Consider the following 22,346-nt stretch of genomic DNA (forward strand, 5'->3'; position numbering starts at 1 on the left):
CTTGTTTTCTTCCCTTTTGTGAAAATCAGGACATTTGCTCATCTTTAGCCTTGGAAGGTCTCTCCCATTTTCCACTATTTTTAAAATATTACTGACCCTGATCTCAGCAATAACATCCAGCAGTTCTTTTAGGACCAAAGATGTAACTCATTCAGGCTACGTGATTTGAATTCATCTGGGGCAGCAAGGTACTCTCTTAACATCCTCTTACTTGTCCTGGGTATCAACTCCATTGGCCAACTTTGTTTTTTTCATTTCTAGCGTAAAGATCCTTCTTTAAAGAAAAAAAAGGAGCAAAGTAAGAAATGAGCGGTAATTTTTTCTCTTACTGTTGTCAGCTAACTTGTTCTGTCTACCCCAAGAAAAGGTCTTCTCTCTTCTTTCACCTTCTTTCCCCCAAATTAGCTTTAACTTTTCTTCTCATCCTTAGCACCACTTGCTGTCCTGAGCTCGTTCTGAGCTTCAGTACTCCTGACATCACTGTTACAGGACCATGCCGTATTCTTAGATTCATTTTCTGTTACTTGGTTTAGCTTCCATCTTCTGTATATTTCTTTTAAAACTGAAGTTGAGTTGGTGAGTCCTTATGCATCCCTCTCAATTTCTACAGGCAAATCTCATTTTTCTTCCTCTTTGGAAATGTTTTCCCTTTGAGTCTGCAGGCTTTTCTTCTTGAGCATCTCCCGTCTTTCCTGGACTGACTTCCCTGAAGCACATTACTTCATAAGAGCCTACCGTCTTTCTTTGAAATCTGCTTTGCCCTCAGTGTAAGATGATTGGGTCAGAAGAGGCCCAGCTCTTCTCCCCTTCTCTATCACAAATCCTGTGAAAGGATGGTCAGCTCCCAGAAGGGTCCCACGGCTTCCACCCCCACAGCCAGGCTTTCCTTCTTAGCGAGACTCAGATCCAGAGTCCACTTTGTCCTTTCTTTGTTTCTCCAGGTTTGGAAAGTCACAAGCTGGCTGATCTCCTCCCGTTGGTGAGAGAGGCTAGGGGACAGCTAAGGGGCTAATGGCTCCTGTCACTGCTCCATCATGCCCCTATGTTACTCGTGACCAGGAGCATCCCAGACTCCTATCTCCTGTCCGCCAAGCAGTCTATAATCTATCCTAATACCAAAGCCACTTCTGCTTCTCCCTCCTTTGACCTTTACTCAAACACTCTTCTCTATCGTGCTTCTCTCTAGTTCTAGATTTTCTCACGAACACACTATCTTGACATATAATCCTTTTCCAGTACTCTTCCCAATCTGTATCTGAATAAGGCACACCCTATCCAGAAATACAGTCCAGGCATGTGTTCCAATGATACCAACAAGGTCTAATTTCTCTCTTTGTGTTAGGATCTCTATGTCCTCTTGGTTGTTGAGCATTTGCAGACAGACACTTGAGCCCAGAGATTCTTTTCTTGAACTCTGCACTTCTGGGCTTCTCAGCGGCTCTCTTCTTTCATTGTGGTTACTCTCTAACTTGGGGGAGTGGGGGGGATGTTATACACAGGCAGCCTTCTCCTTACCATCTTTTTACTTTAAAGCCCTTTTGATTTGCCCAATCCCTGGCAAATACTCTGACCAGCCTTTGTTAAAAGCACTGCGTTTCTGGACAGGAGTCTGTTATTGCTGTATTTTAAACCATGGTTCAGCCAGTTCCATTTGGTGAAGAGCATCTTCTTAGCCAGCTGCTTACCTTCTAAATTACTTTTTCATCCCATGCCTTCAATGAGTAGAAATCTGTGCTCCCATAGTCTTCAGTTTCTTGCCTAAGACTTTGTAATCATTAGCAGTAGCTTATAAGTTTCTCCTGGAATTGTCACTTGTGCCCAAGTGAACTACCTGGGTTGGGTGCTTGTCATCCATTTGGATAAATCTTGGAGGGGCTCAGCTCTGAACTGAGGGAAACAAGACATGACCCAGGAAACAAGAGACCACCCTAGTTGCTGTGACTGCCTATTTGGGGAAGAAAGTCACTAAGTACCCTTGCTAGTCTCTTCTGCCCATGCCTCCTCCTTGATGGATGATCTTTCACCTGGGAACCTCTGGGGATAGACCACATTCCTATATACCTGGGGAATCAGCAGCTACTTCCTCCTCACAGCAGCCAGCCCTTTCCCCTTCAGAAAGAGACCCTGATTTTCCGGCTGTCCTCTTCCTCTTCTCCTGCTCTGGGTAAGGTTCCTCCACTCCCCAATGTCCTGATCACAGTCACATATGCCCTCCTCTGCTTCCCATCAAAGCCTTGCTTCAGCTTTCTTTAGGAACCTTTACTCTCCTTCCCAACCTGGAACATAGAGAGGCTTCTCTGAGACCCCTGACGCTCTCCTCTGGGAGTGAGATCAGTCTCCCTAGACCCAAGCTTCTTAGGGTCTCAACTAAGGCAGAAATACAAACACACACATCTGATGCAAGTCACTGTGCTACTTGACCTACTGGCCACAATGGCTGAAAGTGTGCAGGTGGCTAGAGTGGTGGGTGGCCCTGATGTCGGGAAGATCTGAGTTCAAATCCGGCCTCAGACACTTACTAGCTCTAGGACCCTGGGCAAGCTACTTCTCCTTTGCCTGCCTCAGTTTCCTCCTCTGCAAAGTGGGGACAATAGCAGCACCTGGGGTTGTTATAAGGATTGATGAGAGAACACAGGGAAGTGCTTTGCAAACCTTAACACATTCCATCAATGCTGGCAATTATTTCCAATCTTGTTTTTTTGAATTATCTGTGGGAGTTTCCAACTTGATCCTAAGTCCAGCTATGCACCTTAATAACTTGGCAGCCTGCCCCTGACTTCTTTAGATACCAGCCTTCCTCCAGGCCCAGCCACTTCCCTGTTTTTACCATCACTGTCAATGGTCCTGCTTCACTTTCCCTTCTTACCACACCTTCTCCTTTTCACTCTCGAGTCTTGTCTTCAGGCTCTACATTTTATGTCCTCTTAGTTGTCCTGAATCTTAGCCCTCTTTCAAAAGGTCAATTCTGGACTGGAGACAGTTCACCTTAAAGTGTTATTCAACGTCTCCTCCCAGATTTAAACCCTGTCCTACTCCACTAGTCCAAACCCGTCCAGGAAGATCTTTTCATCTCCTGTATGTCTCCTGATATTCTTCTGACAAAAGCCAGATTTAGACTCCACGATGTGGATTCCGAAGATCCAAATGTTGTCTTGACCTCTGGATATCAGCCTCCTCTCCCTAGACGTATGCCCAAATTTATGTCCTTGACTCTAGCCTCCACTGCCTTGGGGACGCACTTGTGCACGCGCGCGCGAGCGCGCGCACACACACACACACACACACACACCCATTGTACATGGTCCTCAACGCACCTGTGCAGCAGTTTGACATACGAGTAACCCTCCACGAGCACAAAGCTACTCCAGTCCCGGAGAAGAGAAGTCAATGCTGAATGTGAAATGCGGCACTGGATGGTGCTGTAGCGGCCATTACTCCCTGGTGTGTGCAGGTGTTTGGGGACTGGCCTAGGAAGAAACCCAAGCCCTTGACACACTGAGATAAACTTGGGAGAGGGGTCCCAGATTAGGCACCTACCTCATCTCTCTCTCCCATCTCTCCCAGTCCTGCATCTCTAAGCGCCTCTTGGACATTTCAAACTGGATGTCCTAGAGACATCTCGGACTCACCCAGCCCAAAACAAAACATCAGCTGTCCTCCCCCAACACCTAGCCCACCTCCAAACTTCCCCATTTCTGTCAGACTCCTTCCTTCCCCCAGTCGCTCAGGTTCACAAACTAGGTGCCACCCTCAGTGCCCCCTCACCTCCCACATCCAATTGGACACCAAGTCTTGCTGATTCCATCTCTCCCACCTCCTCACCATCTCCCCCATCTGTTCCTTCTCTCCATTCACTTCAGTTACCCTGAGGCAGTCCCTCATCCCCTCCAGCCTCCACCCTCTCCACTCTTTTCTCCACCCAGCTGCCAACATGATTTCCTAAACCTCAGGTCTGACCAAGTCACTGCCCTGTTGAAGAAAGTCCAGGGCTCCTCACTGCACTGAAGTTAAAATACAACGCCCACCACCTAACACTGAAAGCCTTGCACAATCTGGCTCCAGCTTATCTCTCTGGCCTGGCTTGCTGACTACCTGAGTGTGAGAAGAAACAGTCAGGTCTCCCAGACATAGGCCTTGGCATCTCATGCCCTTTCCCAGGCCTCCCCCAACACCAAGATGCCCACAGGCCCATGCCCTTACGTGTCATGCTCAAGGACCAGCACCAGCCGGTGCATGTGCAGCCAGCGCTGCCAGGAGTTGGCATCCATGGAGAGCACTGGTTTCCAGTAGGCAGCAAATTGCGAGTGTGAGGAGTCAGAGCCACTGTGCTGAAGGGAGAGCACCTGGCAGGAGGGCAGAAATGGGCATAAGCTGGAGATAGATTGTCTCAGAGGATGACCAGAATGAGAATTTGGAGATGTGAGAAAGTCCCAGGGTGGCCCTGAGAGTTATCTGCAGGAACAGAAGGGTAGCTGCACGCCACAGAATAATCACGAGCATTTCCACGGTGCTTTAAGGTTTACAAACAGCTCTATCATTATTATCCCACTGAATACTCAAATAACCCTGGGAGGGAGGTCATCATTAACCATTTTACAGATAAGGAAACTGAGGCGAATGAAGGTTCTGTCCAAGTCCAAGGTTAGGCCCCAGGTCCAAGGCAGGAGTTAACTGCCGATCTTATTGGCAGTTATCTCTACCCACTGCTCTACCAGCTGCCTTTACATAGGCTGCTATTCAATTCTGATTACCTCCCATTGCCCCTCACCCTGCAAGCCCCCAGGGCCTATGCTACACAAAGGATGCTCTCCCAGGAGAAGCAACAGGCTTTCTTTCTAGACTGGCTTAGATCCCTCTCCAAATTACTGGGAGAAAAAGGAATGGAAACAATTCTGAAATTTCACCTCCCATCCCACTCCCGTTATGGGAGTAATGAGATTTCTTTTTTTTACCTTTCACTTATTTATAGATAAATATATTTTATATAGCCTTATAGTCAACAGACACTTATAGAGGAGCCCTGGTGGAAAACACTCGGCCCCCAAAGCCAACAAACCAGGCATAGCCTTTGACCTTGGGATCCCACTCCTGAGACTGTATACAGAAAGGCCTGTATATGCCAAAAATATGAAGAACAACTCTTTCTTGTGGAGACACCCATCAACAGAGGAAGGACTAGACCAAGTACAGTCTAAGAATGTCATGGGAAGTGACCTCATCGTGAGGAATTCAGAGACACATCCACCAGCCAGCACTGAGTCAACGCCAAGCACTGTGCTATGGAACAGCCCCTGCCCTCTCTAAGTGGAGGCAGGGTGTCTGCTTCATAAGTACATACAAATGAAACACAAGGCAATCTCGAAGGAAAAGACCTAGAGAGCCCCAGCGTCTACTGGAGACATCTCAAACTCAACATGTCTGAAGCAGAACGAGCTATTTTACCCCCAAACCCTCTCCTCCTCCAAACATTCCTACTTATATTGAAAATACTACAGGGGAAGAGCCAAATGGTGGAGGAAGAGGAGGGACTTGCCTAAGCTCTCCCAAATTCCCCTCCAAACAACCACAGATAATGCCTCAAAGCAAGTTTTGGAGTAGAAGAACCCACAAAAGGATGAAGTGAAACAATTTTCTAGCCCAAAATAATATAGAAGGTCAGCAGGAAAGGCCGGTGGCATTGGGGCAAGAGTGGGGCACAGTCCAGCGCAGACACCCCCTGGCAAGCCCCCAGGCCTTGGAGGGCAATGGAATCAGCAGCAGGGGCTTCTGGAGCTCTCGGCCCACAGATGGGAAGAGGGGTAGATAACTGGTGAGAAGATTACAGGGGTCCCTTCACTGACACTGGGTGCAGGGCTCTGTTGCATTGCCCATAGGTGGATCTGGATCACAGTCCTGGGTTGCAGTCCCAGGGTGAGGAGGAGCAGTAGCACACCAGAGCTTGCAGCAGCAGAACAGGGGACCCTGGTCACAGTTCCAGGGCAGAAAAGACTGGATGAGGGCACAGACCAGAGCAAAAGAGCAGGGGAGTAGTAAACACACCTCAACTTGGATCATATCATCTTGGAAGAACTGAAAGCTTACAGCCCTCCCAGAAGTAACACTGAATGCAGCCCCCACCACCCCAAAACAAACAAACTTGAAGCTTGGGACCTGGGAGCAGAACCCAACTTTAACATAAGTTAAGAGTCAAGAAACAGGCTGGAAAAAATGAGCAAACAACAGAAAAAGAACCTGACCACAGAAAGTTGGAGACAGGAAAGATCAAAACACAAACTTAGAAGACAACGAAGTCAAAATTGCTACATACAAATCCTCAAAGAAAAATGTAAACTATCTCAAGGTCAAAAAGAATTCCTGAAAGAGCTACAAAAGGATTTTTAAAATCAAGTAAGAGAGGTAGAAGAAAACCTGGGAAAAGAACGAGCAGTGATGCAAGAAAATCATGGAAAAAGAAGCAATAGCTTGGTAAAAGAAGTACCAAAAAATACCAAATATACAAATACTGAAAAAAAAAAAAAACACCTTAAAAACCAGAATGGGCCAAATGGTAAGAGGCACAAAAATCCATGTTAAGAGAAGAATGCCTTAAAAAGTAGAATTGGCCAAATGGAAAAATATGTGCAAAATTCACTGAGAAAAGAACTCTTTAAAAAACTGAATTGGCCAAATGGAAAAGGAGGTACAAAAGCTCACTGAAGAAGATAATTCCTTAAAAATTAGAATTGGGCAAGTGGAAGCTAATGATTCCATGGGACATCGACAAGCAATAAAACAAAGTCAAAAGAATGAAAAAAAAAAGATGTGAAATATCTCATTGAAAAAATTGACCTGGAAAATAGATCTAATGGAGATAATTTAAGAATTATTGGACTACCTGAAAGCCATGATCAAAGAGTCTGGACATCAGCTTTCAAGAAACTGTCATGAAAAACTACCCTGATATTTTAGAATCTGAGGGCAAAACAGAAATTGAAAGAATCCACTGATCACCTCCTGGAAGAGCTCTCAAAATGAAAACTCCCAGGAACAATATAGCCAAATTCCAGAGCTCCTAGATCAAGAAGAAAATATTGCATGCGGTCAGAAACAGTTCAAAAATCATGGAGCCATAGTCAGGATAACACAAGATTTAGCAAGTTCTACATTAAAGGAGCAGAGGTCTTGAAATATATTCCAGAAGGCAAAGGAGCTAGAATTACAACCAATAATCACCTACACAGCAAAGCTAAGTATAATCCTTCAGGGATGAAAAAAATGGACTTTCAATGAAATAGGACTTTCATGCATTCCTGATGAAAAGACCAGAGCTGAATAGAAAATTTAACTTTCAAATACAATACTCAAGAGCAGCATAAAAAGGTAAACAGGAGTGCACAGAGCACCGGCCCTGGAGTCAGGAAGACCTGAGTTCAAATCTGGCCTTAGACACTTGACATACTTACTAGCTGTATGACCTTGGGCAAATCACTTAACCTCAACTGCCTTCCCTTCTCCTCCAAAAAAAAAAATGGTAAACAGGAAAGGGAAATACTGGATTCGATGAGGTTAAATGGTTTACATTTCTACATGGGGAAACATGTAACTCCTAACTATTTTAATAATGATAAAGTTCTTAGAAGGAGTATGCATAAACAAAGGGAATGAGTGTGAAGAGACTATGATGGAATGATATCCGTAAAAATAAAATTAAGGGGCGAGGAAGAGGAATGCGCTGGGAGAATGGGAAAGGAAGAGGTGGAACAGAGTAAATTATTTCACATCAAAGTAGAGGGGAAGATGGGGGAGCACTTGAACATTACTCTCATTGGAAATGGCTCAAAGACGGAATAACATATACACTCATCTGGGTATAGAAATCAATCTTACTCTACAGGAAAGTAGGAGGGGAATGGGATGGGGAGGGAGGGGGGAGGGCAAATCAGGGGAGGTGATAAGTCAAAAGAAAAACACTTTCAAGGATGGGCAGGGTGAAAGGAGAGAGAGAATAGGATAAACGGGGAAATAGGATGGAGGGAAATACAGTTAGCAAATGTAACTGTGAAAAAAATTTTGCAGCAAGTTTCTGATAAAGGCCTCGTTTCTCAAATATATAGAAAACCGAGTCAACTATATATGAGCCCAATTACCCCACTGATAAATGGCCAAAGGATATGAAGAGGCAGTTTTCAGATGATGTAATCAAAGCTTATCTATAGTTGTATGAAAAATGTTCTAAAACACTACTGATTAGAGAAATGCAAATTAAAACAACTTTGAGGTACCACCCAACACATATCAGATTGGCTAATATGAAAAAAAAGGAAAGTGACAAATGTTGGAGATGTGGGAAAATTGAAACATTAATGTAGTTTGGTGGAGTTGTGAACTGATTCAACCATTCTGAAAAGCAATTTGGAACTATGCCCAAAGGGCTATTACAAAACCATGTATACCCTTTGACCTAGCACTAACATTACTAAGTCTGTAACCCAAAGAGATAAAAAAAACAAAAAGGAGAAGGATATATATATACAAAAATATATAGGAAATTTATAGTAGCTCTTTTTGTGGTGGCAAAAAAAAAAAAAAAGGAAATTGAAGGGATGTCCATCAATTAGGGAATGGTTGAACAAGTTGTACTATCAGAAATGACAAGCAGGAAGCTCTCAGAATAATCTGGACTTACATGAACTGATACAAAATGAAGTGAGCAGAACCAGGACACTGTACACAGTAAACAGCAATACTGTGTAATGAACAATAACAACTATTCTCAGCAAAGCAATGATCCAAGATAAGCCTGAAGGACTTATGATGAAAATGTTATCCCCCTTCCAGGGAAAGAACTGATGGAGTCTGAATGCGGATCAGAGCATACTTATTTTTCTTGGGCTGAAGCAAGGGAAGGGGGTTTGGTCTGTGGTTTTCCCACAACATAACTAATATGGGTGTATGTGTGTGGGTGTGGGCAGGGACAGGAGGAGGAACTGGACCATTAGTTTTGTTGGTAGAGGAAACATCCTGGAAAGGAAATTCTCCCTATAGATATCTATCAGATCTGCATTGCAACTTGAGTCTTAGAGAACAGGGTGGTGCAATGAGAGGTCAGGCGGCTTGCCCACAATCATGCAGTCCAAGTATGTGTCAGAAGTGAGATCTGGGGGGGCAAAAAAGAAGTGAGATCTGAATCAGGTTCTCATGACTCCCAAGGCCAGCTTTCTATAACTGTACTGCACTGTCTTGCATTCATTATTTGAAGGAAAAGGTGTATGTCTCTGTCTTTGTCTTTGTCTCCCTCTCTCTGTCTCTCCCTCCCTCCTTCTCTACCAGTGTTGGCAGATCCTAAAATAATACCACTCCTTTGGTAGTAAGCCAACATTTCCTTTATAGATTACAATAAATTTAAAAGTGACCAATCTAAAAAAACCCCTTCTCCAGTCACATAGCTAACTACCACCTTTGTTCAGACTCTCCTCACCTCCTGCCTAGATTTTTGCAATGGGCCCCTAACTAGCCTCCCTGACTCGTCATCCCTCCCTTCCACACTGCTGCCAAAGAAACACAGATCTGACTATGTCACTTCAGTACTTAATAAACTCCAGTGGCTCCCTACAGCCTTTCGAATCAAATAGGAATGCTTAAGTTAGCTTTCCAATCAATCCCTTCAGAACCTTGCCCTGACTTGTCTTTCCTGCCTCGCTGCACCTGACATGGCCTCCCCCCACCCTGCCCCCGCATGGCCTCAGTGATCTAGTCCAACTGGCTTTCTCCATATTCCTCACCAACAACACTCTACCTCCTGTTTCCCTTCCTTTGCCCTGGATAGCCCATCCTCGCTTCGGCGAATCCCTCACTTCCTTCTCAGCACATCTACCTGAAGCATCCCCTTCTACATGAAATCAATTCCTGATCATCTCTGTCACCAGTGCCCTCTCTTCCAGACTAGCTTGTGTTTAACGGCTCGGTATTAATTCACTCTGTATTTATGCTATCCATGTCTATATGTGTCTGCACAGTTACCACGAAAGTAGGTATTTTTTTTTCACTCTCTCTGTGCCCTCAGCATCTAAAGCAATGCCTGGTACAAAATGGGTACTTCATAAATGCTGACTAATTTTTCAGGGCCATTTCTACTTGCTCAATACACCCAAGTCCAAGTGTGGCAGCTCCTTGGTCCTATTTGTCATGAAAACGTTGGCAGATTTTCCTCTTTCGGTCTCACCCTGAAGTGACCTCAGAATGAGTGTGCTTAATTGTGCTTCTCGTCAAGCTTTCTTCAAACTGGTTTTATTTCCCCGCACTGCCTTCATGGTGTGTTATGAGGCACTGATGATCATCACCTACTGATGTCCTTCCCACAAGCTTCTCTAAGGTGGGAATGATGGCTACTACCATCCTCTCTCATGTTGGCAAGAATTCTTTTGGTCTTTTGTCACAGCCACTGCTTCATACTGGTAAAAATCCTACATAAAGTCGCCACACTTAGGGTGAATGTCCTTTTTTCAGTCCATTTCCCATTTTTCAGTGATGATAACCTCATGTCTGTGGGTCAAATTAAGAGTTGTTGGGTTTTTTTGGAAGGGGGAAGGCAGGGCAATCGGGGTTAAGTGACTTGCCCAAGATCACACAGCAAGTAAATGTGTCAAGTGTCTGAGGCCACATTTGAACTCAGGTCCTCCTGACTCCAGGGCCAGTGCTCTACTCACTGCGCCACCTAGCTGCCCCTACAGTTGTTTTATTTTTGCTCCCTTCCTCCCTTTTCTTTTTTCTTATTCTTCTTTCACACTAATTTTTAAGAGCAGTAAGGTGGCACAGTGGATACAGAGCTGGGCCTAGAGTCAGGAAGACCAGAGTTCAAACCTGGCTTCAGACCCTGGGCCAATCACTTACCTTGGTTTCTTCATCTGTAAAAGGAGCTGAAGAAAGAAATGGCAAACCACTCCAGTATCTTTGCCAAGAAAGACCCAGACGGGGTCATAAAGAGTCCGACATGACTGAAATGACTGAACGTTTAATTTTTAACTCTGCTCTAACAAGTCAATTATCTAGCTACACATTTAAAAAGCTGATTCAGCAATAACTCCCAAGTCAGGAACGTATGGATATTCATCTGGTAAAATACAATAAATTTCATTTTTGTGGTGTTATCTAGTATTATTTTCATAGGCTGAAACAAATAGTAACAAATTTGGTGCTCATCACATCGGGTGCTTGCCTCTTCTTTTTTCAAAGATTTTCATGCCATAGGGATGGGAGGCTTCTGCGTGGTAGACAAGTCTTTGACCTCATTCTTTGTTCCTGAACCACATTTTCTGCCATTTGCTATTGTTCTCACCTACGCTGACCTTTGTATTGAAGTTACCAAAGTTGTTCTTTGATCTTTGTTCTTGATGTATCTTCACAATCATTCTCTACCTCTTCATTCTCTGCAATAGATGTTGGCACATAAACTAAAACGATCTTCATCTTCCTGGTGGCCATTTCCCAATAGTTATTATAAGCAATGCAACAGGAGATGACTAAGCACCTCATGAAATGATGCTTCTTGCTTCTGGAGGTACAATAAAACCAGCTCCACCAAGTGGGATTTGGCTTTACGAGATGCGATGTTCTTCTGGCATCAATTACGGTCAAGATGGAGAACATTCAGTTCTTCCAGCATTCTGTCTCCTTGTTGGCCCTCAAACAAAGGCCTACCTCATGTTGAGGGCTACGTTGTAGTTTAGAGGTGGTCTGAATACACTGTGTTACTTTGTTTCATGGGTGGCATGTCCAAATGTTTCACCTCCAGGGGCCGGCCTGCTGATGATAACTCTCCCTGTTAGATTGGCTGAGCTAAGGAAAGTGGCCACAGACTGATGCAAATGAAAGTCATATTTAAAAGGCAATTGTACTCTAATTAATTAATTGTAACTACCACCTTGGTCCCAAGAACCAATGATAAAACATATCTTCTTCCACTCTGGAGAGCCAGGAAGGACACTGTGCAATGTGGTGCACGCTCAGAGGTAAACAATTCATCTTCAGGTTTTGTCTAACAACTTTGCTTCATTACAAGGAAGGGTACCAAGAGGAAATGAGTATCATGTAAAAAATTGAATGTACTCACCACTTACTGAGGCGGCCCCTTCTACTTTAAATAGCACCAGCGTTTATGGAGTTTTTACCTATATTCAGCCTAAATCTGTTTCTTTGAAACTTTCCCCCATCTCTCCTAGTTCTGACCTCTGGGGCCAAGGAAAGTCTAATCCTTTTTCCATGGGACAGCTGTAAGTACTTGAAAACAAGTGAATCTCCCGAGTTTTCCTCTAAACGATACACACATGGCAGAGATGCAAGCTCTTTTGCCATCACAGTCAGTTGACCAGTCTTTCCTGAAGTGCCCTTACGGAGCACAATTCTCCACATGTGGTCTGACCTCCTTATTCCTGGAAGCCAGGCCACTCAATGCAAGTTGAGATTCCCTTTTGTAGCAGGCACAGGCTGCCGCTGATTCATGTTCTCCTAAATCCTTCAGATCCTTTCTCAGGTGTATGGCTGCTTGGCCATTCCCTCAGGTTCCATTTAGGAAGCTGAGTTTTTGAAGCCAAAGGTTCATAAATAAACACATTTATCACTACTGATTTTTCATTATTAGATTCAACCCAAGATCTTTTTGGATCTCTGTATTAGCACTGAGTAAATTTAATAAGTAGGCCATCTAAAGCTTTATCCAAGTCAGTGAGAAACATGTTGCAGAACAGGCAAACAGATCTGGGAGACATTCCACTGGAGACCTCCTTCAGCACTCAGGAGTGCTCAGTAACCTTACATGAGCTATTTCTTTCCTTTCCTGGTAAACCCAACCTGCCAACGCCTTAGCAAAAAGCCACTGAGTATCTATTTTCGATCTCCTTGTATGTGTTCACACTGTCTCCCTTAATAGCATAAGCTCAAGGACAGCAGCAGCCCATTCCTTTTTGCTTTAGTATCCCTAGCAACGAGCACAGGGCCTGGCACACAGCACGTGCTTAATCAATGCTTGAATCCCTGCCACTGATTCATGAATGACTACTTGAAGTCTGGCCACTGAGCTAGCTCTGAACCCATCCTGTCCCACTGTCTCCATAAGGACAGTGAGGGAGAACTCACGAGAGCCCCAGTAAACTCCACCCATGACCTTGCCCTGAACTCCCTTGAGTAACCCTGTCACAAAAGGAAACGAGGCTGGCTGATGCAGATGGCAGCCGGCGCGCCGGGAAGGCGGCTCATCCCAACCTGCCGCTAACCACAGAGCTCACATCACAGCCCAGAATTTCACCTCAGTTTCCAAACTCAGTTCTCTTTCCCGATGCGCGTCCTGCCCCCTTCTGCTGCCCTTTTCCTGATTCCCACGATGGGAATCGCCCTGGGCCAAGAGACCTGAACTCCTCCAGCACGGCTCCGAGTTTGGGTCCCGATGGTCTGAGCGCCCTCTCTGTCAGTTTCCAAGCCCTTCCTTCCTCTGTCATCCAAGGGAGCCGACTGCGCCTTTTTTGTTCTGCCTTGCTTCCCTCAGCAGCCCCAGCTCACTCCGAGCTTTGGCCTTGCTCCTGATGCTACTTTAACTCTCATATTACCCGGGTACTTTGCACACAGTGAGCACAATAAATTCATCCATCCATCGTCACAGTCATCCTCTGTTCCCCGGGCATCCGCATCAGATCCTCCCTGTTCTTCAGACTCTGCTCCGTTATCATCTTTCTCGCTCCTGGGCTCACCTCCCTTGAAGCACTTTACTCCATGGGATCCTGCCGATCCTTCCCCTGGACCCTTTGAAATCTGCTCTCCCCAAGCCTAAGGTGCCCATCGCACCACACCCAAATTTCCTCTCCTATATCACAAACTCTAGGAAAGCATGGCTACTTACACACAAGGTCCTCATCATTTCAATCCCTGGTAATGAGTCAGACTAGCTGAGCGCTGGCCTTGGAGTAGGCCAGACCTGAGCTTGCATCAGGCTGAATGACTAACTGTGGGATCCTGGTCAAGTCAATTCACCTGTCAGCCTCAGTTTCCTCATCTGTAACATACTTTGCAAACCTTAAAGCACTATGTAAATGTGTGCCATCATTATTATCCTGATTCTTGGTTTTTTTGACTTAAAAGAGGAAATCATTGAGGCAAGTCATCCATGCATCCACAAGCACTAATTAGTAAGTGCTTGCTGTGTGCCAGGCACCAGGCTCAATGACAGGGCTCTCTCCAATCTCAAGGAGGTTCCGTTCTATCAGGGGAAATGCCAGAGACAAGCCAACACATAACAGGCACAAGTCAGTAAGGGATGGCTTAAGGAGAAAGGGTGCTGGAGTGGAGGAGAGCAGGAAAGGCTCTGGGGGACAGAGGGTGAAGACCAGGGATGGAACATCATGGAGAGAAGAGACAGATGTGTACGGCGCAGGAATGAGGAGAAAGGGTGAAGTGGAGAAGAGAAGAGAAGGTTGGAACATCGATCACAAGGGTTTGGTGTCTAAGAGAGGTCAACAATTAACAGATGGGACACACAAGACCAAAAGCCTCTCCCCAATGTAAGTGGTCAAAGGATATGAACAAGCATTTCTCCAAAGAACTATTCCCAATCACATAAAAGGATGCTCCAAATCACTAATGATAAGAGAAATACAAATCAAAAGAACCCTGAGGTTTTAGCTCACACCCAGCAAACTGGCAAAGATGACACAAGATGGGAAGCATCGATGCTGGAGAGGTTGTGGGAAGAGAAGCACGGTAATGCATTGTTGGTGGAGCTGCTACTCGGTATAGCCGTTTAGGAAAGCAATTTGGAATTATGCAAACAAAATGATCTAGAAATTCCAAGATGCCAAACTCTACACGACAGTACTTTTTGTGACAGCAAAGCATTGTAAACAAAGTAGGGGCTCATCAATTGGGGAGTGGCGGAATCCATGGTGGCGCACAGAGAAGGGCATGAAGCATGGCCTGATGAACAGAGAAACTGAGCCAAGAAAAAAACAGACACCATGATGAGAACAACGTCAATAGGGAGAACCATCAACCCATCAAAAGTGAATGCGACAAAGTGAGGGGGATCACGCATGGCCTGAAAGAAATGAGATGTGAGAAGACCGCCCCCCATCCCACTTGTGCATCACACGTATCCTCAAAACGTGTTGATATGTTGGGGAGGTATGCTAATCTTTTTCTTTTTTTCTTTTTGTCATTAAAAAATATTATTTGTTATATAGGAGGGTTCTCTGGAAGGAGGAGAGACACTGATGCAAAAAAAGACAACAATAAAGCTATTTAAAAATTTTAAAAACGAGGAGGAGAGGTCCCATACCCCACGTCTACTCTATGTGATCCCCCTCCACTCCTCCTGTGCTCCCCTCAAAGCTCAGACCAGGCACCACTTCTTCATGAAGCCCTTCCTAATCCCCCAGAGGCTAGGGAAAAAACCCAACAACTCCGCTATTGAGAGGTAGCCTCGGGGCTAGGAGGACCTGGGTTCAAGTGCCACCTCTGGCCCACTGGCTAGGTGACTACATTGTTTTCTGAGACTATGAGGGTGACAACTTGCAAGGGTGGGGAGTTTCCTCACCTGGGAGTTCCACATGCCAATGACATCGGTCCCTGTCTCTATGCTTGTACATACTTCATACATGCCTAGACATGTATGTGGTGTTTTGCTAGATGGCATGCCCCATGGTCAGGCGTGCCTGACATGTAAGCAGGCACCCAATGCTTGCGGACTGTGGTCTTCCACAGCAGGGAATACCATCTTTTTTCTGAGGTGTCTGAAGCTGAGCCCTGGGCAGGGCAAGTTCTTGCCATAGGTGACATCAAAGCTAAGTTGAAGGACTGGCCTTGAAGCCACAGGATCCTGATAGGGTCGGGAGCAAAGACCAATTGGGGCCACAAAAGGGCCTGCAGGACACACCCCACGAATGCTGCTGAGAAATGCACCCACAGCCCTTCAGGGCCAAGGCAAAGTGACCCCCACCACTGGGGGTGGGGAATGTCCTTTGCACAGGGCAGAGCTGCCCAGCTAGCCATGGCTGGGAGGCACGCTTTTGTAACAGCTCAGGAAGCCAATTCACAGCCAACACTTCCTTCCCTGGCAGGAAGCTAGCAGACTAGCCAAGGCTTCAGACCTGCTTGCAGCTGAAGGGACAACCTCTGGGCCCACTGAGGGGCACGCCACTACTCAACATGTTGTTGAAGCATTTTAAGTAAGAAATTAGTGCCATGATTGAGGAAAACCTCCTGGGATAGCGACCATAACACTGTTTGGAGGGCGCAGCCACCTCTGGACACTGGCCCAGGCCAGCTTCAGGGACCTCTCCTGGGAGGCCAGTCCCACCCCAGTTCTCCTCCCTGCTGTGACATCTGAGAAGGACAAACAATGGAGGTCTCACAGCTGACAAGATGATGAAGTGCCCTGGCGTCCAACCAGAACAGTGGGGGTTTATGAGAAGACTTGCTGTGGCCTCTCTTAAGGGGCCTCAATGGTTCCCATCCCTGCTCTGCCTAAGGATCTGGGGCTCCCAGGAAAGCAGGGACCTCCCTGTTTCTGGCCACGCTCCTGCATCTGTAATGTGGGGCATTACTTTGAACTCAGTACTGTCCCCTTCTTCCTTACTGTCTACCAATTGCAAAAACCTTCTAGGATCCCTAGAAGTGGGGCCCCAGCCCGGGACAGGGATGAAGGGGTTCAGAGCAGAAGCAACCTCAGCCTACTGCCAGGGAGGATGCTGCTTGAAAGAACCCAAGTGGCAGCAACTAGGCCGAGTCTGCCCATGATCAGAAGCGACAAGAGTGGGGCCTGAAACCCCTTCTCTCCACTCAGAAGGCCAGGCCTCATCACTTCTCCCCTGACTGGTCCCCTGACTCCAGGCTCTCCCCTCTCCAATCCTTCACTAAGATTCCTGACACAGAGCTGACCACACCACTCACCTCCTCAAAAATCATCCACGTGTCTCTCTCTCTCGCCTGGAGGTCAAATACAAGCTGGGAGCCCTAAAACCTCAGAGGCCTCAGCCCAGCCCAAATTGGAACAAGAATCGCCACATGCTGAGGATTAATCCACTAATCCATCCATAAACTCCGATGCCTGGCCCCATGAAGGCACTACTGGGGGCCATAGAAGATTGGCCCAGCCTTCAAAAACCTTACATTCTACTCCATGTACACACACAACACGTAGGTATGAGATGATACAAAATACATGCAAGGCAACTTTCTGGGGACGGTTCCTGGCAGTTGGGGGGATTCTAGGAAGCAGAGAAGAGAGATGAGGGAGAAGAATGCTCCAAGGGTGGCTCTGGGCAGGCAAGGGAGCAACAGTGAGACGGCCAGGTGGCCTGGACTGCAGAAGGAGGGAAGGGGAGTCGTGCAGAATAAAGCTGGGAAGGTAGCCTGAGATCAGGCCACAGCCATAGAGGTTGTAGGGGCCACTGAAGTTCAGTGCCCTTTAGGAAAACTTCTTTAGTACCGTGTGGAGGGTGGACAGAGTGGGAGGAGATCCAGGATCATAAACTGCGGGTTAGAAGAGGCTTCCCTCAGCTGTCACCTAGTCCAACCCATTCTAGAAAGGACTCCCCACTAAAACATACATCCCCCAGGGTGGGGAGCTCACTCCGTCCAGACACCGACCAGGCTCATTTCTGGCATTCATCATTAACGCTGAGGCGGAATTGGGCAATTCCAAGTCTCCTCTTACAGCTCCTGGTTCTGCTCTCTGGGACCAAGCAGAACAAGGCTGAGCTCCCATCCCCAGTCTTCTCTCTTCCAGGCCCTTCCCCATGCTGACTGCCCTCTCTGGACCCTCTCGATCACTGTGGTACCCAGGGCTGCACATGCAATCACCGCCTCTCAATGCAGCCCCAGACTGAATGCACTTTTTCCACACTCAGCTGGTAGTTCACTCAAACCCTCAGATTCTTTTCAAACCAACTGCTCTCTCTCCACACCTCTCCCATCTTCTACTAGTCAAGATGACTTTTTGTCCACAAGCAGAAGACTTTACCTTGATGCCTAATATTGAACCTCATCTTCAAAGGTTCCAGTCAATGGTCCAGAATGTCACAGTCCTTTTGGACCCTATGTCCCAACTGCAAGAGCTTTCCCTCCCCATGAGGGCTCACTTGCAGATGGGATGAGCTGCTTGCTCTAGGTCCACGTCTTTACCCTATTTGTGACCAACAAGAATGTAAACTACATATTAAATGCCTGCCCTCTGGGCACACTGGGCCTCCGGCCCATCTCTCATGCTTGACCTCAGGTGTCCGGTAACTTCTAAGAGCTGTGGCCCCTCCCAGTCCCAGACACCAGGGTAAAGGGTCAAAGCTCAGAGACTGCAGTCCATGTCTGCTGACTGGGGCCAAGGGTCTTTCTACAATGTTCAGTCAGTAAAATCATTCCTTAGGGCAATGGCATAAGCTTTGTGCCCAGTCCCGTCTGCTTGGCCAGCTCCTTCCTGGTGACACCAGACTGGCTCCTCTGCCATACGCTCCCTCCAATGATGCCATCTAGAATTTTACAACTTGAACCCACCTCACTGTCTACAGGTGAAAGGAACACCCACCTTTCTCTAGTCCTGAAAAGCTGTCCTCTGTCTTTCAGAAGTCATAGCTGCTGAGGAGAGAGCTCCCCCAGGGTGGGGCCAGGGCAGAGGGGGCTCTCCACTCATCTCCCTAGTCCCTGTCAGCAGCCTAAGCAGTAAGGAGCGGCCTGGCCCTCTATCTGTCCTGTCCGAGCAGCGTCCAGCCCCTTCCAAGAACCCTACAGGCTGTCCCAAGTTCAGATTCCATTCTGGAAGGACTGACTTCCTCTCTCATCTTCCTCCTAGTTCTGGCTGGCTCTTGCTTCCATCTTCTAGAGAGGTTTTAAAAATCTAAGCTGGCAAGGAAGCACCCTGGGTGTCGCTTTCTCATCTTGGCTCTGAAAGCCTTACCCAGCATGGCTCCAGGCTAGATGCCCTCTCTAAGCCCTCTCCACTTCCATCCAGGCAACACCACCAGCTAGCCCCATCCCTCCCGCCTGGCAGTCCTAAGCATCCCCCAAAGGTCCTTGCAGGGGCCACCTCCTGCAGGGCCCTGCCCTGACCTAAGCTCTTGGTGCCATCCCCTTCCTCCAGGAAGTAGTAATGGATTTACCTGTTCACATACTACAAGCCGCTGCAGAATATCAGCTCCTTGGCAGAAGAGACAGTTTGCTGTAGGCTTGGGGGCCCTAGGACCCAGCATAGGGCCTGGCACAGACTGCTAAGAAGCATTTGCTGAACTGAACTGAACTTCTTTGGGGGTACCTGAGCTGAGCTAGTACAGTCAGCCAGGAGTCAAAGGCAGATCAGAGGCTCAGGCCGGAGTAAGGCCTTCTTCTGGAGGCCTGTTGGTTAGTTCTTGGTTTCTCACAAAATAGCTTTCTTTCCCAGAAATGCCTATCTTGTCCAGACAGTCTTGACTGGACAGAGAGTTTTCCCAATTGGCTTCCACAGACTGGGGAGAAGAGCAGCCTTGAAGCTGGCCTAGGCTGAAAGCCAAGAAGGAACGTGGCTTTGGTGGTGGCTGCCCAAGCCTCCCTCCCTGGGATGCAAGCAAAATCTTGGGCCTGGATTTTAGAGGGATCTAGCTGAGCTCCTGACAACTCAGAGTTGGCTACGCTTGACTAATAGGCATTTTTAAAGTTCTTTGGTGGGTCCTCCGGTCAGTTTCCCTTCAGTTTTCAAAGACACACAACACAGAACAAGGAGCGTCCCCCAGGTCTGGGCCTAGTGGGGGCCACATGCCAGACTTGGGGAAGGCCCTGAGGGCTTAGAGGAAACACCAAGGGCTTGGGCCCAGGGACAAGGCCTCAGAGGGGCACCCCAGGAAAGGAGTGGCAAGGGTAACTTACTGGGGTGGTGGAGCCAGGTGGGATATAGAAGAGGGGAACTCCACTCTTGGTGCTGTCAGGAAGTGTGAAATGCTCTGGGACAGAGGAGAAAGCCTGCAGGTGCGCCAGCATCTGGTCTGTCTGGTTAATGCTGCAACAGAAAGGGCAACAGAATGAGGACACCTCTCCCCCAAACACAGCAGACCCCATCCAAGGCATTGCATGGCAGATGTGGTGGCCAGGTACCTGTGGCCCCAGGGGGAGAGAAGAGGGGTTAGTTCCCAAGGCTCTGGAAATAGGCAAAGTGCTGCCCTGATCTCACCCTGACACCACCAGTCTCTCTCCCCTAGAAAATCGAGCCTAACTGCTTTTGCAGAGCTGAGCCCAGGAGACCCCAAGTTTACTCCGCTTGACTGAAAGAGCCCCCTCCAAAGATACCAATGATATCTTAACTGGCAAAATCAGTGGCCTTTCCCCCGTTCTCATTCTCCTGGACCTCTCTGCGGCCTCTGACACTGTGGATCACTCACTCCTCTTCTCTCAAGGCTTTCAGGACGTCCCTCCCCACGCCCCTCCCCACCCCCCCCCCCCAACCCCGTCCTGGTTCTCCTCCTACCCATCTGACAGCTCCTCAGCTCCTTCTCTGTCTCCTCTGCTGGATCCTCCTCCAGAGCACACCTGCTAACCTTGGGCATCTCCCAGAGCTCCGTCCTGGACCCTCCACTCTGCTCCCTCTAGACCTCTTCACTGGGTGATCTCATCAGCTCCCATAGATTTAATGACCATCTCTGTGCTGAGGATTCTCCAATCTACCTTTTCTGCCCCAGCCTCTCTGCTGACCTTGGCTCTCCTCTCCAACTGCCTTTCATGCTGGGCGTCCAGCAGACTTTTAAACTCAATATATCCAAAGCAGAACTCATTATCTTCCCCCTCCCATGCTTCCCTATTACCACAGAAAGCCAGAACCACCCTCTTAATCCCCCAGGCTCACCACCCTGGACAACCCGCCCCCCCCTCCCCCACCAGCTGAGCCGCTGCCAAAGCCTGTGTGTCACCTCCCAAGTGGCGCCTTCTCTCCTCTGCGCACCCTGCCCTCCCCCCTACCCCATGCAGACCTTCACCACCTCACACACACTTGACTGCTACAGTAGGCTGGAGCGGGGGGATCACCTCCCAACAGGCGCCCTTCTCTCCTCTGACATCCGCCTGCCCTGTGAAGACCCTCACCACCTCACACAAACCTGGACTGCTGCAATAGGCCAGGAGGGGGGGGTCACCTACCTCAGAACTCCCCTCACCCCAATCTATCTCCTTTGCTGCTGAATTCATTTTCCTAACATGCAGGTCCAAACACATTACCCTCCCCCATGCCTCCATAAACTCCAGTGGTTCCCTATCAACTCCAGAATCAAATATAAAGTCTGACACTTGGCATTCGCAGCCCTTCATAAGCTAGCAGCTTCCCACCTGTCCAGTCTTCTTACTTATACTTTACTCCCCTGACTTCCATCTCCCAACACCAGGCATTGTCTCTGGCTGTGCCCCCTGCCTGGCATGCCCTCCCTCCTCACCTCTGCCTCCTGGCCTCCCAGGCTTCCTTTGAGTCCCAGCTAAAGTCTCCTCTTCCACAGGCAGCCTCCCACCCCCAATTCTAGTGCCTTCAGTCTCTGCATCCTGGAGAGATCCTGTTTGTCCATGGCCATCTGTAGGCTGTCTCCCTCATTAGACCGTGAGCCTTTGTTCATCTCTGAATCATTTAGTGTGGTACCTGGCACACCGTGGGCACCTAAACCTGGGTTCCTGACTGATGGACAGAAGGTGAGGGCACGGCAGAGGTCAGGGTGAGGTACAGCCTCTGGGAGGGAGGGGTCACCCAGAGAAGTGTGACTCGGGAGAGGCATCCTAGCAGCAGGGGAGCTCACCTCTGCAGTGTGTTCCAGAAGCGGCGGATGACGTGGGTCCGGTAGAGAGAGCGGATGGGCTGCCGCAGGGCACAGGACACATCGTGCAGGATGTCATAGCCTCCCTCCATGGTCACCTCCACCCACGTACCCCGAGGACCCGCACACTCCAGGGGCCACGGGGCCAGGGCCACGTACTCAATCCTCATGTTGTGCTTCCACAGCAACACCAGCTTCACTTCCAAGTGGGAGCCCCCTTTGGGGGAGGGGAGCAGAGTCAGCCAGAGGGGAAGGGCTCAGGGGCTCCCCGCCACCCCACTCAGGCCCCCACTGCCCTGAGCCCGGACCCGGAGCCCTTCACCGACCCGCACCTCCCCTGGCCAGGAGATCTGGCAGGACTCCCACCTTTGGCCAGGGTGACCTCACGGACACTGTAGCCCTCCCTCAGTCGCACAGACACGGTGCTGACCAGGTCAGCAGGCACCTCCTTCTCTGCGTGCTTCTTCCGCCGCAGTGCCAGGGCCGGGTTGCTGCTTGCAGACACCAGATGTTCATTAAACAGTCGGTGTTGGGAGCCTGGGGAAGGGGCAGGGCAGGGAGTCAGGGCTGGGGCCT

At 48.2% G+C, this 22,346-nt stretch overlaps 1 protein-coding gene across 3 annotated transcripts in view; it reads right to left on the reverse strand.

The window, feature by feature from the left end:
* Positions 1–22,346, reverse strand: part of SZT2 (SZT2 subunit of KICSTOR complex) — a 77,737-nt gene that overhangs the window by 48,615 nt on the left and 6,776 nt on the right. For all 3 annotated transcript variants that reach the window (XM_036754611.1, XM_036754612.1, XM_036754610.1), the window contains exons 9-13: positions 22,137–22,307; positions 21,753–21,987; positions 19,852–19,981; positions 4,201–4,343; positions 3,315–3,467 (exon numbers count right to left, since the gene is read on the reverse strand). In XM_036754611.1, the coding sequence (XP_036610506.1) occupies positions 3,315–3,467; positions 4,201–4,343; positions 19,852–19,981; positions 21,753–21,987; positions 22,137–22,307 (832 nt within the window). The remainder of the gene's footprint in view (positions 1–3,314; positions 3,468–4,200; positions 4,344–19,851; positions 19,982–21,752; positions 21,988–22,136; positions 22,308–22,346) is intronic.

This window comes from Trichosurus vulpecula, chromosome 4, assembly GCF_011100635.1.
Source record: "Trichosurus vulpecula isolate mTriVul1 chromosome 4, mTriVul1.pri, whole genome shotgun sequence".
NCBI classification, from domain to species: domain Eukaryota; kingdom Metazoa; phylum Chordata; class Mammalia; order Diprotodontia; family Phalangeridae; genus Trichosurus; species Trichosurus vulpecula.